General features: G+C 39.7%; 1 protein-coding gene across 3 annotated transcripts in view; it reads right to left on the bottom strand.

Moving 5' to 3' along the window:
* Positions 1-796: 796 nt before the first annotated feature.
* LOC108697071 (cell wall protein AWA1-like) overlaps positions 797-12,606 on the bottom strand; it is a 32,380-nt gene continuing 20,570 nt past the window's right edge. For 2 of the 3 annotated variants that reach the window (XM_041569733.1, XM_018226737.2), the window contains 5 exons: positions 10,215-10,349; positions 7,287-7,403; positions 5,648-5,791; positions 2,263-2,397; positions 797-1,651 (listed from right to left, as the gene is read on the bottom strand). In XM_041569733.1, the coding sequence (XP_041425667.1) occupies positions 954-1,651; positions 2,263-2,397; positions 5,648-5,791; positions 7,287-7,403; positions 10,215-10,349 (1,229 nt within the window). In that variant the 3' untranslated portion in view covers positions 797-953. The remainder of the gene's footprint in view (positions 1,652-2,262; positions 2,398-5,647; positions 5,792-7,286; positions 7,404-10,214; positions 10,350-12,606) is intronic. The other variant, XM_041569734.1, reaches the window with a different exon arrangement.

Raw genomic sequence — 12,606 nt, 5'->3', positions numbered from 1 at the left:
TCTAAGTCGAAGTAAATTCGAAGTCGTAGTATCCTATTCGATGGTCGAAGTATCCAAAAAAAGCTGGCAACCCATTTATTTATACCCCTAAAAGGCCACCATTCTCTATTTATTCCTGTGGGATTTCTAGAGGCCTGTTTATCAATGGGTTTGAGTTCACCATTAGATAAATATGACTCAACAATTCCTTGAAAAAAGAGAATTTTACTGTGGTGAGCTCTAATTGCACACTTTGATAAATCTGCCCCTAAATGTACAAAAGAAATACAGGTATATTACAGAACACTTAGAACCTGGGGTTTCCCAGATAATGGATGTTTCTGTAATTCAGATCTTCAGAACTAGAAAATCATGTAAATATTAAATAAACCCAATAGACTGGTTTTGCTTAGAATAAGGATTTATTATACCACAGTTGGGATCAGGAACAAGCTGCTTTATATTACAGAAAAAAAGGAAATCATTTTTAAACATTTGAATTATTTAGATAAAATGGAGTTTGCAGGAAACAGCCTTTCTGTAATTCAGAGCTTTCTGGATAATACATGGATTAAGGATCCCATACTCCCATACTTGAGCAATAGTAGCAGTTAAGGAAGTTGTCAGGCGAAGGAAAGATGGCTTGTAAGGAAAGATGTGAGAAAGGTTTCTAATCGTATTCCTAAACAGAAGAACATCAGAGCAGCCGCTTTCTTTCTCCTGACAACTTCCTTGACTACTTAGTGGTCAGACTGGTGGGAAACAGACCAGCAGGTGGCGCTGTTGTAACACAATTCATTCATATTAACAAAACATGTATCCCTTAATATCTTGGAATGAAAAGAAAAATTAAGTAGATCTCTGTTTTCTGATATAATATTTTATAACCAAGAATTACAATTTATATACACAACCTTATTTTAGGTGTACTTAATTTTTAAGAAAAAAAGAAAAACCATTGCCCTGAAGATGACTTATAGTACAAAATACATGTATAAAATAACGAAAACACCAACAAAGGTTCTGATACTTCTACTGGAAATCTTTGTACTGGCACTTGGGACTCCAGTATTCCCTGCATTTGCTAATACAGAACTGGTCTTGGTGGTTTCTATGGTTCTTCCAGTAGTTCTAACAGTGTTGCCCAGATTTGCGGTGGTATTTGTAATACCCTCACTTGTGTTCCCAATATGTACAGTTCCCACACTTGCACTTGTGTTCCCACTAGATATGGATCCCACACTTGAAGATGTGATCCCAATATGTACAGTTCCCACACTTGCACTTGTGTTCCCAGTAGATACAATTCCCACACTTGAAGTTGTGTTCCCAGTAGATACAATTCCCACACTTGAAGTTGGGATCCCAGTATGTACAGTTCCCACACTTGCACTTGTGTTCCCAGTAGATACAATTCCCACACTTGAAGTTGTGTTCCCAGTAGATACAATTCCCACACTTGAAGTTGGGATCCCAGTATGTACAGTTCCCACACTTGCACTTGTGTTTCCAGTAGATACAATTCCCACACTTGTAGTTGTGCTTTCAATGGACATTGTGATATTTGCTGCTTTTGGAATCTGACAGGTATAACTAACTGTTGCGTCCTCAGTGGAATATATTCTATCACAAATACTTTTAGTTGCACAGCCAGAGACAGTTTTAGAGTTATCTAGAGGGAAAATGAAGTAAACACCAATGTTTAGTCCATATAAAGTAACATTAACAATTGTTAATTCTATAAAATGTTAGGTGTGGCATTATCTTTCCCATTCATGGCATTACAATCATGTTATTTTCCTATTCTAGGCTGGATAAGGACCCTTCAGTATAGGGGCAGGCTTACAGCTTTAAGGAGATGTATCTTTCTATTCTTTTTTTTTTAGTTCTAATAAATTTCACAAAAAATATTGTACTCACAACTTTCAAATGGGTTTATTATGAACAGCAAAAAAAAAATGGACATCAGGATTAAGATGTACATTTTTCCAATCAATTCTATGCAATCAGATAGATTATAACGGCTGTAAATTGTGGGGGAAAAAATGATTCTTTTCGGCATTGTATTGTATGGCATCTTGGCAAGTTTGAGGTGGAGCCATTTTTTAACTCAAAATATTTCAACATAAAATGTGCATTTGCGTGGAAGCCATTTAGATTTGCCAATTTCTCTAGAGTAACTTCATTAAACACATGTTCAGGGTTTACTTAGGGTCTTAACCTCTAACTACTGTACATGTCAATACAATTTTAAAGCAAAAAAATACATTTATCTTTGTTTACCTGAAAGCAGTGTTAATTCCGCATGGCACACATTCTCATCCCCACTGCATTCCATAGTTTTCTCATTATCACAAGCGTTTCCATTTTCAGCAGTGCAAGTTGTACATATTAGTCCATTGGTTTGGCTGCTATATGCTGGGAAAGCAAAGAAGGTGATAGAATGTTACATAGAGGGAGGAAATTAAGGTGAAAAGAAGATGTAATAAATGTAAAGTACTAAATGTATTATTTTGTACTTTTATACTGTAAAATCATGGAAGTTGCCCAATTGTGGCCATGAGGAAACTGTCTTTTAATGCATAAAAATTCTATCCAAGTGTGCAGGTTACTAGGACAACAGTTCCCTGTGAAATCATTAGAGGTTGCAGAGTTTTGTGGTGAGTTTTTATGACAACAGTTCCCCATGACATCATCAGAGAGGAATGTCTTTAAGGTGGCTGATTGTTTTTCTGTTCAATGCTTTGGTGAGGTATGGGAGAAGTTTATATGGGAGTGGAACCACTGACGATAGTGAGATGGTAACATATGATGAAAAGTAACCTCTAAGCAGAGCTATTAGTGGCCATATCTGGTGAGTGTGGTTGCTTGAAAAAATAGGGAAAAGGCAATTTGTGTAAATGAAGACCCATAAGCAAACTTGCTGGAGGCTTGTCTGAGGTTAAGAACAGGTGTCTGTATCAGGCATCCTGTCATCGAAATGTTTGCAGTACGTCTGAGCACAACACATCCACGCATGGTTTTGCCAAAGAGTGCACACACTTCGTCTTTGTCTGCATGTTTTGACACACCCATGCACATGAATGTAAATAGACTCAAATGCCTACAGCTCACTGTGAGGTGATCGCCCTTCCTGGTTGACAGTAAGCGTTCCTCAGTTTCTAGCGACCTTGGCTACAATTATTTAGCTTCCCGTCTACTGCCTGCCTCTGACCCTGGCTGGTTTAACTTCTCTATCTCTAAAAGATTTTGGCTCTTATTTCCACCTCTGCTACTCTTCATCTAGGCTCATCCTGTTCTCATCCCAGGCTTTGGGTTCACAGTGGAAGGCATAGGGAAGGCCTGGTTCATAAACTACCAGTGAGGCAAGCCTGACAGTATCACCTTGCCATCGATGGAGTTTGGAAAAGAATAGCCCTCATTTTCATTGGTCCTGCTCTTCTAGCAATTGGTAGTTCTCACCAGGCAGTTCATAGCTTACAGGGTGGCTACCAGCAGATGCAAGCCCAGATCCAAGGCCTTAAAGGAGAATTCAACCCATAATAAAAAAAAACCTCCCCCCTACCCTGGGTAGACCCCTGCCCCCGGGCAAATGCTCCTAATTTTTTACTCAGATTCTGGCCTAGGAGTGCACGGCAGCCATCTCCTTTCTTCTGTGTTTTTTGGAAGTTTCGTTGCATGCACAGTTGGAGTAAATTTCCGGTTCCAAGTCACAAAAAATTTCTAAAATGTTTCGGAAACTTTTGGGACTTTCGGCGCATGCGCAGTTGTTCGGGACCGGAAATTTACTCCAACTGCGCATGCGCCGAAAGTGCCTTCAATACACGAAGATTACTAGAGAAGAAGAAGATAGCTGCCATAAACTCCGAGGTCAGAATCTGAGTAAAAAAATTAGGGGCATTTGCCCGGGGGGGGGCAGGTAGGCTGGGGGGGAGGAGGGAGGGGGTCTACCCATGGTAGGGGGGAGGTTTTTTTTTATTATGGGTTGAATTCTCCTTTAATTCTCTGCCCAATCCTCCTGAAACTTCTGCCAGCATTGCTTCTCCTGTAGTTCCCCCTGTCTCCCAGTCTGCTGTGTGTGAACCAAAAGTTCCTTTGTCAGAACGATTTTCTGGGGACAGACACCAGTTCAAAGTCTTCTCTCATAACTGCCAGTTACTATTCACCTTATAATTGCATACTTATTCCTTTGAGCAGATTAAAGTGGGAGTGATGATTTCTTTACTCTCTGGAGAGCCTCAGACATTGGCCCATTGTCTCCTAGACCAACAGAGCTTGCTTCTCAATGATGCTGATACTTTTCTTCAGGTTATGGCTCAAATTTATGTTGATCCTAGGAGGGAAAATGCTGAAAATGTTCTTCACTTCTTGTCATATTCATGGATGAATATTTATCTGACTTCCACAGATATGTTGCCAACACATAATGTAGTAATAAAGCCTTAAAGCCTCATTTCCACATTGGATTGTCTGGATTGGATTGGCAGACACAAGCACACAGCTATGTTGTTGTGTCACACCAGATAAATCAGATAAGTCAATACCCATAAGTACCTCATCCTTGCTGGAGGCTTTTCTGATGTTGAAAAAAAAGGTGTGCTGAGTAGCGAAATACAGGGATTAGGCTCAAGATTGGTAAAACAGATCAGGGTCAAGGCAGACAGAAAAGCTTCAGAGTCAATAGTCAGACACAGATCACTAGCAACCAGCAGCTTTAAATATAACAGGAACACTATGTACAAGGCAGGATCCTGATTTCCAAACACTTTCCAAATTTAACTTGGGCCCTTTAAGGCATCAAAGAAGGGGACAGCAAACATGGTGACACACTTGTCAAAATTGGTAAAATGACATTTGCATTCCAAATGATGAAGAATCCAGAGAAGACAAGATTTGTGCATGTGCACCAGCACCTGTGCACTGTGGACCAAGTATGGGACCTTACATTTAGCTTATTCCCTATTTCTGTTGAATACATGTGAGGTGGCACTCAGGGAGCAGTATAAAGAGGAAGAACCATCAACCATCAAACCCTAGTACCCTTCATTTTTATATTGTGACTTGTATAACTGTCAGACAATAGTTAGAAAGTGTGGCAGGACTTTAAAGAATATCAAACTTAATCAAAGAAGTAGGGCAGAGATGTTGTACATTATGTATTGGGCTTCTATACCAGCCCAAGGCAACCACAGCCCTTTAGCAGTAAAGATGTGTCTCTAAAGATGCCCCAGTAGCTCCCCATCTTCACTTCTACAGGAACGGTACACTGGTGAGATCAACCTATGAAGCAATTGCCATTTATTCCACTGTGGGTCTGCTGAGAATGATTAAATTATCTGCATGATGCATGTGAGATATATTGACACTAATCATTGTACAAGCCAAACATTGCCCATTTTTGTTCCTTAGAAAATCAGATGTTCCTGTTTAAGAACCACCGTTGCCCAAGATTTTTTTCTTCTGAAATCATGGTTTAGCCTGGAGGCACTCTACTGCAAATATCATGAGGCCCCAGCTGAGTGCGAGAGTTAAATTTATCAGTGCTCTTACAGAATGGTAATTAGAATACATATTGCCTTTAGACAACTTAATTTTTACAAATCCCAACCCCCTCCAACAACATAAAGATAAGTATCATCTTGTCAGTGGGATATTGCCCATGACTTACATTTAATGGCTGGTGTACAATAGTTGGAGTAACAACAGGTGGTGCTGTCAATAGCTGTATATCCAGGAAGGCTTTGTCTTACTAAATCCTCACAGTTACTTTGTGCTCCACACGTCCTGACTATGCTTTGAGTCTTGTCTCCATCTGTTTACATTGTGGGAAAACAAGAATAATGAAACACAAAAATGGATTAATATTATTATTTTTCTATTATATTACTGAGAAAATGATCAGTTGCCATACAAGGTGCAATGTTCTCTGATAACACAATCTCGGCCAGCTCTAGTGATGAGCGAAATTTTTTGCTCATCGCGAAAATGACGCCCATAGACTCAAATTGGTGAAAAAAAAAATGTCGCCCATCGAATTTTTGTCCAAGCAAAATGGGTCAGATTAGCCCATCCCTAGTCAGCTTCAGTTACATTAATCATCCCCTCAGCCCTTTGGTAGAAAGTCGCCTACATTGAGGCATGGGTGAAAAAAGTATTTTTTGATTTTGTCCATTAAAGTATTATTTTTCAACTGACATTGGGAGGCCTGTTTATCAACAGTCTCATTTTAGTGGTTTTAGAGGTTTTTGAAACCACTTTCTACAGAATTTATTAAAAGATCTGAATTTAAAAAGCACAAATGCAAAAAAATGCTAAACAATACGGAAAAAAATACAAATACCTCTAAAACCTTTAAAAATTTTATTTTTGAGACAATTCCTAGAAAAAAATCAGAAAACCTCTAAAAGCCAAATAGATTAAAAAAGGTCCAATAGGATCAGCACAACTCCCAGTGACTTCCCAGGTGAATTTTTGTATTAAAGTTTTTGAGGATTTTTATACTTAATAAATCTAGAAAAAGCCTTTTTAAGAGTTTAAATATAGAAAAAACACACATTTTTAGAGATTCCTGAAAAAAAGAAATTATTATGTTAGTAAATAGGCCTCTAAATTAAATAATAACACCTCTGGGGAAATACATGTATTACAACAATGGTTCCTAGAATGAGGCTGGTCCACCTTGGGAGTCTCAGAGCCATGGCTATGGGTGGGTGGGGGCTCAGACTAAGGTTAGTTGGAGACATGTTTCATTAGAATGTCAATTAGAATGTTTAGATCAGGGGTGCCCAAAAGGTAGATTGGGATCTACCAGTAGACCTTTAGCTGGTGATCAGAAAGATTTAAGTATCATTAAAAGTAGACCTCGCATTAGTAAAGTATGAGTACTTGTGGTGTAGATGCTTCTGAACCACATGTTGAAGGCCAAATAGAGGAAGATTTGGCTTATTTGATGTTCTAGATATATCTAGGGAAGAATTGCTGATAAACCAATGTTGTTTCTTAATTTCATAAAGTTTGTAAATATTCTCAGTTAAATTATCACAGCTTGAGTTTCAGGTTTATTTGCTATACAATATACAATATATTTAAATGGAGTATAGCATTGCAATTGGTCTGCTTTTGTCAGGTTATTTTAATGGTATATGAAAACATATTGTATGGTGGTTTTTGCCGACACCTGCTAACTTAATTTTGGAGTTCATGTATATTTAATACTTATTGTTAGCTTTTTTTTCCCTGACAGAAAGAGAAACACTATGATTACTGTAATTCTTCATAGTCAGCCTTAAGCAAACAAAATATCTTACCTTGAATTACTACCTTGTGATGAGTTGTACACACATAACCCGAGGCACAAGTCACATTAGTGCCCGTACAAGAGGAACTATCTGAAGATTTGCACTCTGCACATGAAATGGGAGAGTCTAAACAATAAAAGAACTCGGTGAAGAACAGAATCGAAACTCAATTGACATCTGATTTTTGTGAAAATACTTGTGGATTTTTAGGTCAATGGGGGATTTTTAAAGTTTTGTCCACTTCTGTGAGTTGATGGCAGAATGCTGGCATTAGCCCTCTATTAATGGTGATCACCTGGACCCTTCCGATGCACCCATCAGTCATTCAACCATCTCTCAGAAAAGTAGTAAGTGTTCCTAAATAGGGATGAGCGAATTTTTTGGCCAGCACAACATGGGTACTACTAGCAGGTATAACCTTGCTCGTTTATTGCGGATGCAACGTTTCGGGGCGTGACCCCTTTCTCACGCCCCAAAACGTTGCATCCGCAATAAACGAGCAAGGTTATACCTGCTAGTAGTACCCATGTTGTGCCGGTGTGTTCTGTGTCCACGTTACTTCTGAGGTTGCCAAATTCCTCTATCATCGAGCACCTGGGATTCGTGCGTTTCTGGACGGCCAGGGTGTGCGAGTGTAAGTTTTTTCTTTTTACGAATTTTTTCGCCAGCCATGGATTTGAGGCGAATTTCCAAATTTCTTCATCTGCAAATGTTTTCGTGAAACTGCGGCAAAACCTTGGGAAAACTCTGTAGCGACAAAAAAGTAGCTGAGACAAAAAAGTCGTCATCAGAAAAAACACCCATTTGGACCAAAAAGTCGCAGAGACAAATAAGTTGGCACAAGAAAAAACTCCCATTGAGAAATATTGTTGCACGTTCATTAAAGGTTGACACCCGTTGACTTCAATGCGTTTGCAAATTTTTTATCAGTTTCACAATTTTTGGCGAAACAGAACAGATTCGCTCATCACTATATCTAAATGATAATTGTCTGAAACAAGAGTCCTCTGGCAGGGTCCAAGTGATTACCATTAAAAGTATAATCTCCCTGCATTCAATTGCTCTTAAATATTCCATATCATCCATATCAAATATGCTTTTTTTATCAGTAGGAAAGCTTTTTCAGCCTCAAAACTATAGGCCGGTTAGTCTGACATCCACAGTGGGAAAGCTTTTCGAAGGGTTATTAAAGGATAAGATACTGGACCTCCTTGCAAATCATAATACTATGAGTTTGTGCCAGCATGGTTTTATGCGTAATAGATCTTGCCAGACTAATTTAATTTATTTTTATGAGAAGGTAAGTAGGGACCTCGATTCTGGGATGGCAGAGGATGTGATCTACTTAGACTTTGCTAAAGCATTTGATACAGTGCCACACAGAACGTTACTAGTTAAATGAAGGAATACTGGCCTGGAAAATAGTATTTGTACCTGGATAGAGAACTGGCTAAAAGATAGACTACAAAGAGTGGTGGTAAATGGAACATTTTCTAATTGGACCAGTGTTGTTAGTGGAGTACCGCAGGCTTTTGTACTTGCTCATTTGCTTTTCAACTTGTTTATTAATGACCTGGAGGTGGCCATTGAAAGTACTGTTTCTATTCTTGCAGATGAGACTAAATTGTGCAGAACTATAGGTTCCATGCAGGATGCTGCCACTTTGCACAGTGATTTGTCTAAACTGGAAAACTGGGCAGCAAACTGGAAAATGAGGTTCAATGTTGATAAATGCAGGTTATGCACTTTGGCAAAATTAATATAAATGCAGGTTATACACTAAATGGCAATGTGTTGGGAGTTTCCTTAATAAATAAGGATCTAGAGGTTTTTGTAGATAAAAGGGATGAAAACATAATTCTGCCTCTTTATAGGTCCCTGGTGAGGCCTCATCTGGAGTATGCAGTGCAGTTTTGGACTCCAGTCCTTAAGAGTAGTGATGGGAGAATTTGTCCCATTTTGCTTTGCCAAAAAATTCATGAATGTCCCACGAAACTCGAGAAACGGCGACGAAATGCGGAAATTTGCCGCAAATAAATTCACCCATCACTACTTAAGAGCTGGAGAGAGTGCAGAGACTAAGTGCAACTAAACTGGTTAGAGGGAGGGAAGAGTTAAATCCTGAGGGGAGACTGACAAGGTTAGGGTTGTTTTCTCTGGAAAAAAGGCGCTTGTGAGGGGACATGATTAGACTTTACAAGTACATTAGAGGACATTATAGACAAATAGCAGGGGACCTTTTTACCCATAAAGTGGATCACCATACCAGAGGCCTCCCCTTTAGACTAGAAGAAAAGAACTTTCATTTGAAGCAACGTAGGGGGTTCTTCACAGTCAGGACAGTGAGGTTGGGGAATGCACTGCCGGGTGATGTTGTGATGCTGATTCAGTTAATGACTATAAGAGGGACTTGGATGATTTTTTGGACAGACATAATATCAAAGGCTATTGTGATACTAAACTCTATAGTTAGTATAGATATGGGTGTATATAATTTATGTGAAGGTATGGAGGGGTGTGTGTATTGATGCTGGGTTTTCATTTAGAGGAGTTGAACTTGATAGAATTTGGTCTTTTTCAACCCAATTTAACTATATAACAATGTAACTATCAGTGTGTCTGTATGTAACCAAATGAATTGAGCTGGGCTAGACTCATCCAAAGTTATAGCTATTTCTATAAGTTTTTTGGGCTTGGGGGGGTGTGAGTCCATTGACATTTTTTGGTGATTATGCAAATCAGTAGAAATTGCATACATTTTAGAATTGTGGAAATATAAATAGCGCATAACTTATATTTAACATGTTTTTGTGTGTGGTTCATTTAATTTGGATCCAATTTCATGACCAATTACACTTTAACTATAGCAACTTCATTTAATATTATTACAAGCCAAGAAAACAACAACAATTTGAAACAAAATGTAATTTCAAATACCAATTTCAGCATCGCTGCAGTTAAATGTAAAATTAAATCCTCCAATATTCAAAGTCAGAGGCTCAGGACCATCAAGTCCATCAGGACCACAGGAACTTCTGGTTGCGCAACCACGGACTGCCTTTGTACTATTTCCTGTTGAATAGAAATATCCATTGTAAATAAACCTTTAAAATATGTGTATATAAAACTGCTATTCTAAGCACTTTTGCAATGTACATTCATTATTTTGTTTTTTAATTCCAAGATATTAAGGGATACATGTACTTTTAATATGAATGGATTTTAATACAACAGCTCCACCTGCTGGTCATTTTCTGACCGCCAAGTAGTCAAGGAAGTTGTCAGGACAGAGAAAGAGGCTGCACTGATGTTATTTTGCTTAGGAAAAGAATTAGAAACCTCTCTCAAATCTTAAACATAAGAACAGCCTCTTTCTCTCTCCTGGCAACTTGACTGACTGGTGGCCAGAATGGTTAGAACAATGTATAATTATTGTATGACTATGAAGATTTTCATTCACCCAGGTCATGGTATATCTAGTAATAATTCTAAAACAACTGGACTTGCTGAGTAATCATTGAAGACGTTTCACTACTCATTCGAGCAGCTTCTTCAGTTCAACTGACTGGTGTGGGAAGTTTTCGTCATATAAACTCTTCCACTAATCCATTTACAATGGCACATTTTAACTCTTCAAAAAGGTGACATCTGAAATTTACAGAGGTGTTGATTTTGTGTAGTTACTGTGATAGGATTATCCATTTTAACCATGCAAATCTCAGGTCAGTGCCCCCTAAATTCCATCAGCGTGTGGAATTTGCTACAAGAGGGCCAAACACGCTGGATTAGGTTTACACAAACATTTCCTGTTCGTACCGAGCAGAGCCCCGCCCACACTATGGATACTCAGACCACATCTCTGTTATGCTAATTCTAGCATACAGACCACTCGTCAGACACTCTAAACCAGTTCTGAAGCAGGTGAAAACATGGCCAGCAGGAGCCATGACTGCTCTTCAGGACTGTTTTGAGTGCACTGACTGGAACATGTTTAGGGAGGCTGCAACCTACAGCAACTACATCAACTTGGATGAGTATACGTCATCTGTAATCAGCTACATCACAAAGTGCATTGATGATGTCACTGTCTCCAAGTGCATCACTACATGCCTCAACCTGAAGCTGTGGTCTACTGGAGAGGTACATGTGTTACTGAGGGCCCGACACTCTGCTTTCAGGGAAGGTGACAAAGACGCCCTAAGAACAGCGAGAGCCAAACTTTCCCATGCCATCAGAGTAGCTAAGCGCGCATACACTCAGAGAATACAAAGCTTCTTCCAGGAGAATGGCGACACACGGCGCGTGTGGCAGGGCATCCAGGCTATCACAAACTACAGGTCAAAACCATCTGCCTGTGACAGTGACGCCTCCGTTGCAGATGCGCTGAACGACTTCTATGCACGGTTTGAAGCACAGAACAACACAGGAATGAGGAAGACCATCACTCTGCCTAGTGACCAGGCACTGCGTCTGATGGTGGCTGACGTGAGGATGACTCTGGAAAGAGTAAACCCATGGAAGGCTGCAGGACCAGACAATATCACTGGAAGAGTGCTAAGAGATTGTGCAGATCAGCTGGCAGATGTTTTCACTGACATCTTTAACATCTCCCTGAACACCTCCACTGCCATCCTGTGGCACTCACCCCCATCATCATGAAGTGTTTTGAGAAGCTTGTCAAGAAACACATCAAAACCCTGCTGCCACCAGCACTGGACCCCCTACAGTTCGCATACCGTCAAAATCGCTCAACAGGCGATGCAATAGTCACCACCCTCCATCTGGCCCTCTCTCATCTGGACAAAAAAAGACACCTACGTTCGAATGCTGTTCATAGACTTCAGTTCAGCATTCAACACTATCATTTCTCAGCATCTGATAGAAAAGCTGAGCCTGCTTGGACTGAACACCTCCCTCTGCAGTTGGGATCTGGACTTCCTAACCAACAGACCTCAGTCAGTGAGGATTGGAAACATCACACTGAGCACCGGAGCCCCTCAAGGCTGTGTGCTTAGTCCTCTACTATTCACTCTGCTGACGCATGACTGTGCAGCCACGCACCGCACAAATCACATCATAAAGTTCGCTGATGACACGACCGTGGTGGGTCTCATCAGCAATAATGACGAGTCACCATACAGAGAGGCGGTGCAGCGGTTAACAGACTGGTATATACCACAACGTTACACAGCCACTGTACGCCATTGTATGGATGAATAGCCATTGGATACAATTGTTTTCTATGAGCACATCTGCACTTTGTCATGTTCTTTATCATATACTCAATAATTTCTCCAAGGCATGCTAATAAGTAAAAAAAATATACTTT

This window comes from Xenopus laevis, chromosome 7L, assembly GCF_017654675.1.
Source record: "Xenopus laevis strain J_2021 chromosome 7L, Xenopus_laevis_v10.1, whole genome shotgun sequence".
NCBI classification, from domain to species: Eukaryota; Metazoa; Chordata; class Amphibia; order Anura; family Pipidae; genus Xenopus; species Xenopus laevis.
The sequence above is the reverse complement of the archived record's forward strand: the minus strand, read 5'-3'. Positions and strand labels throughout refer to the sequence as shown.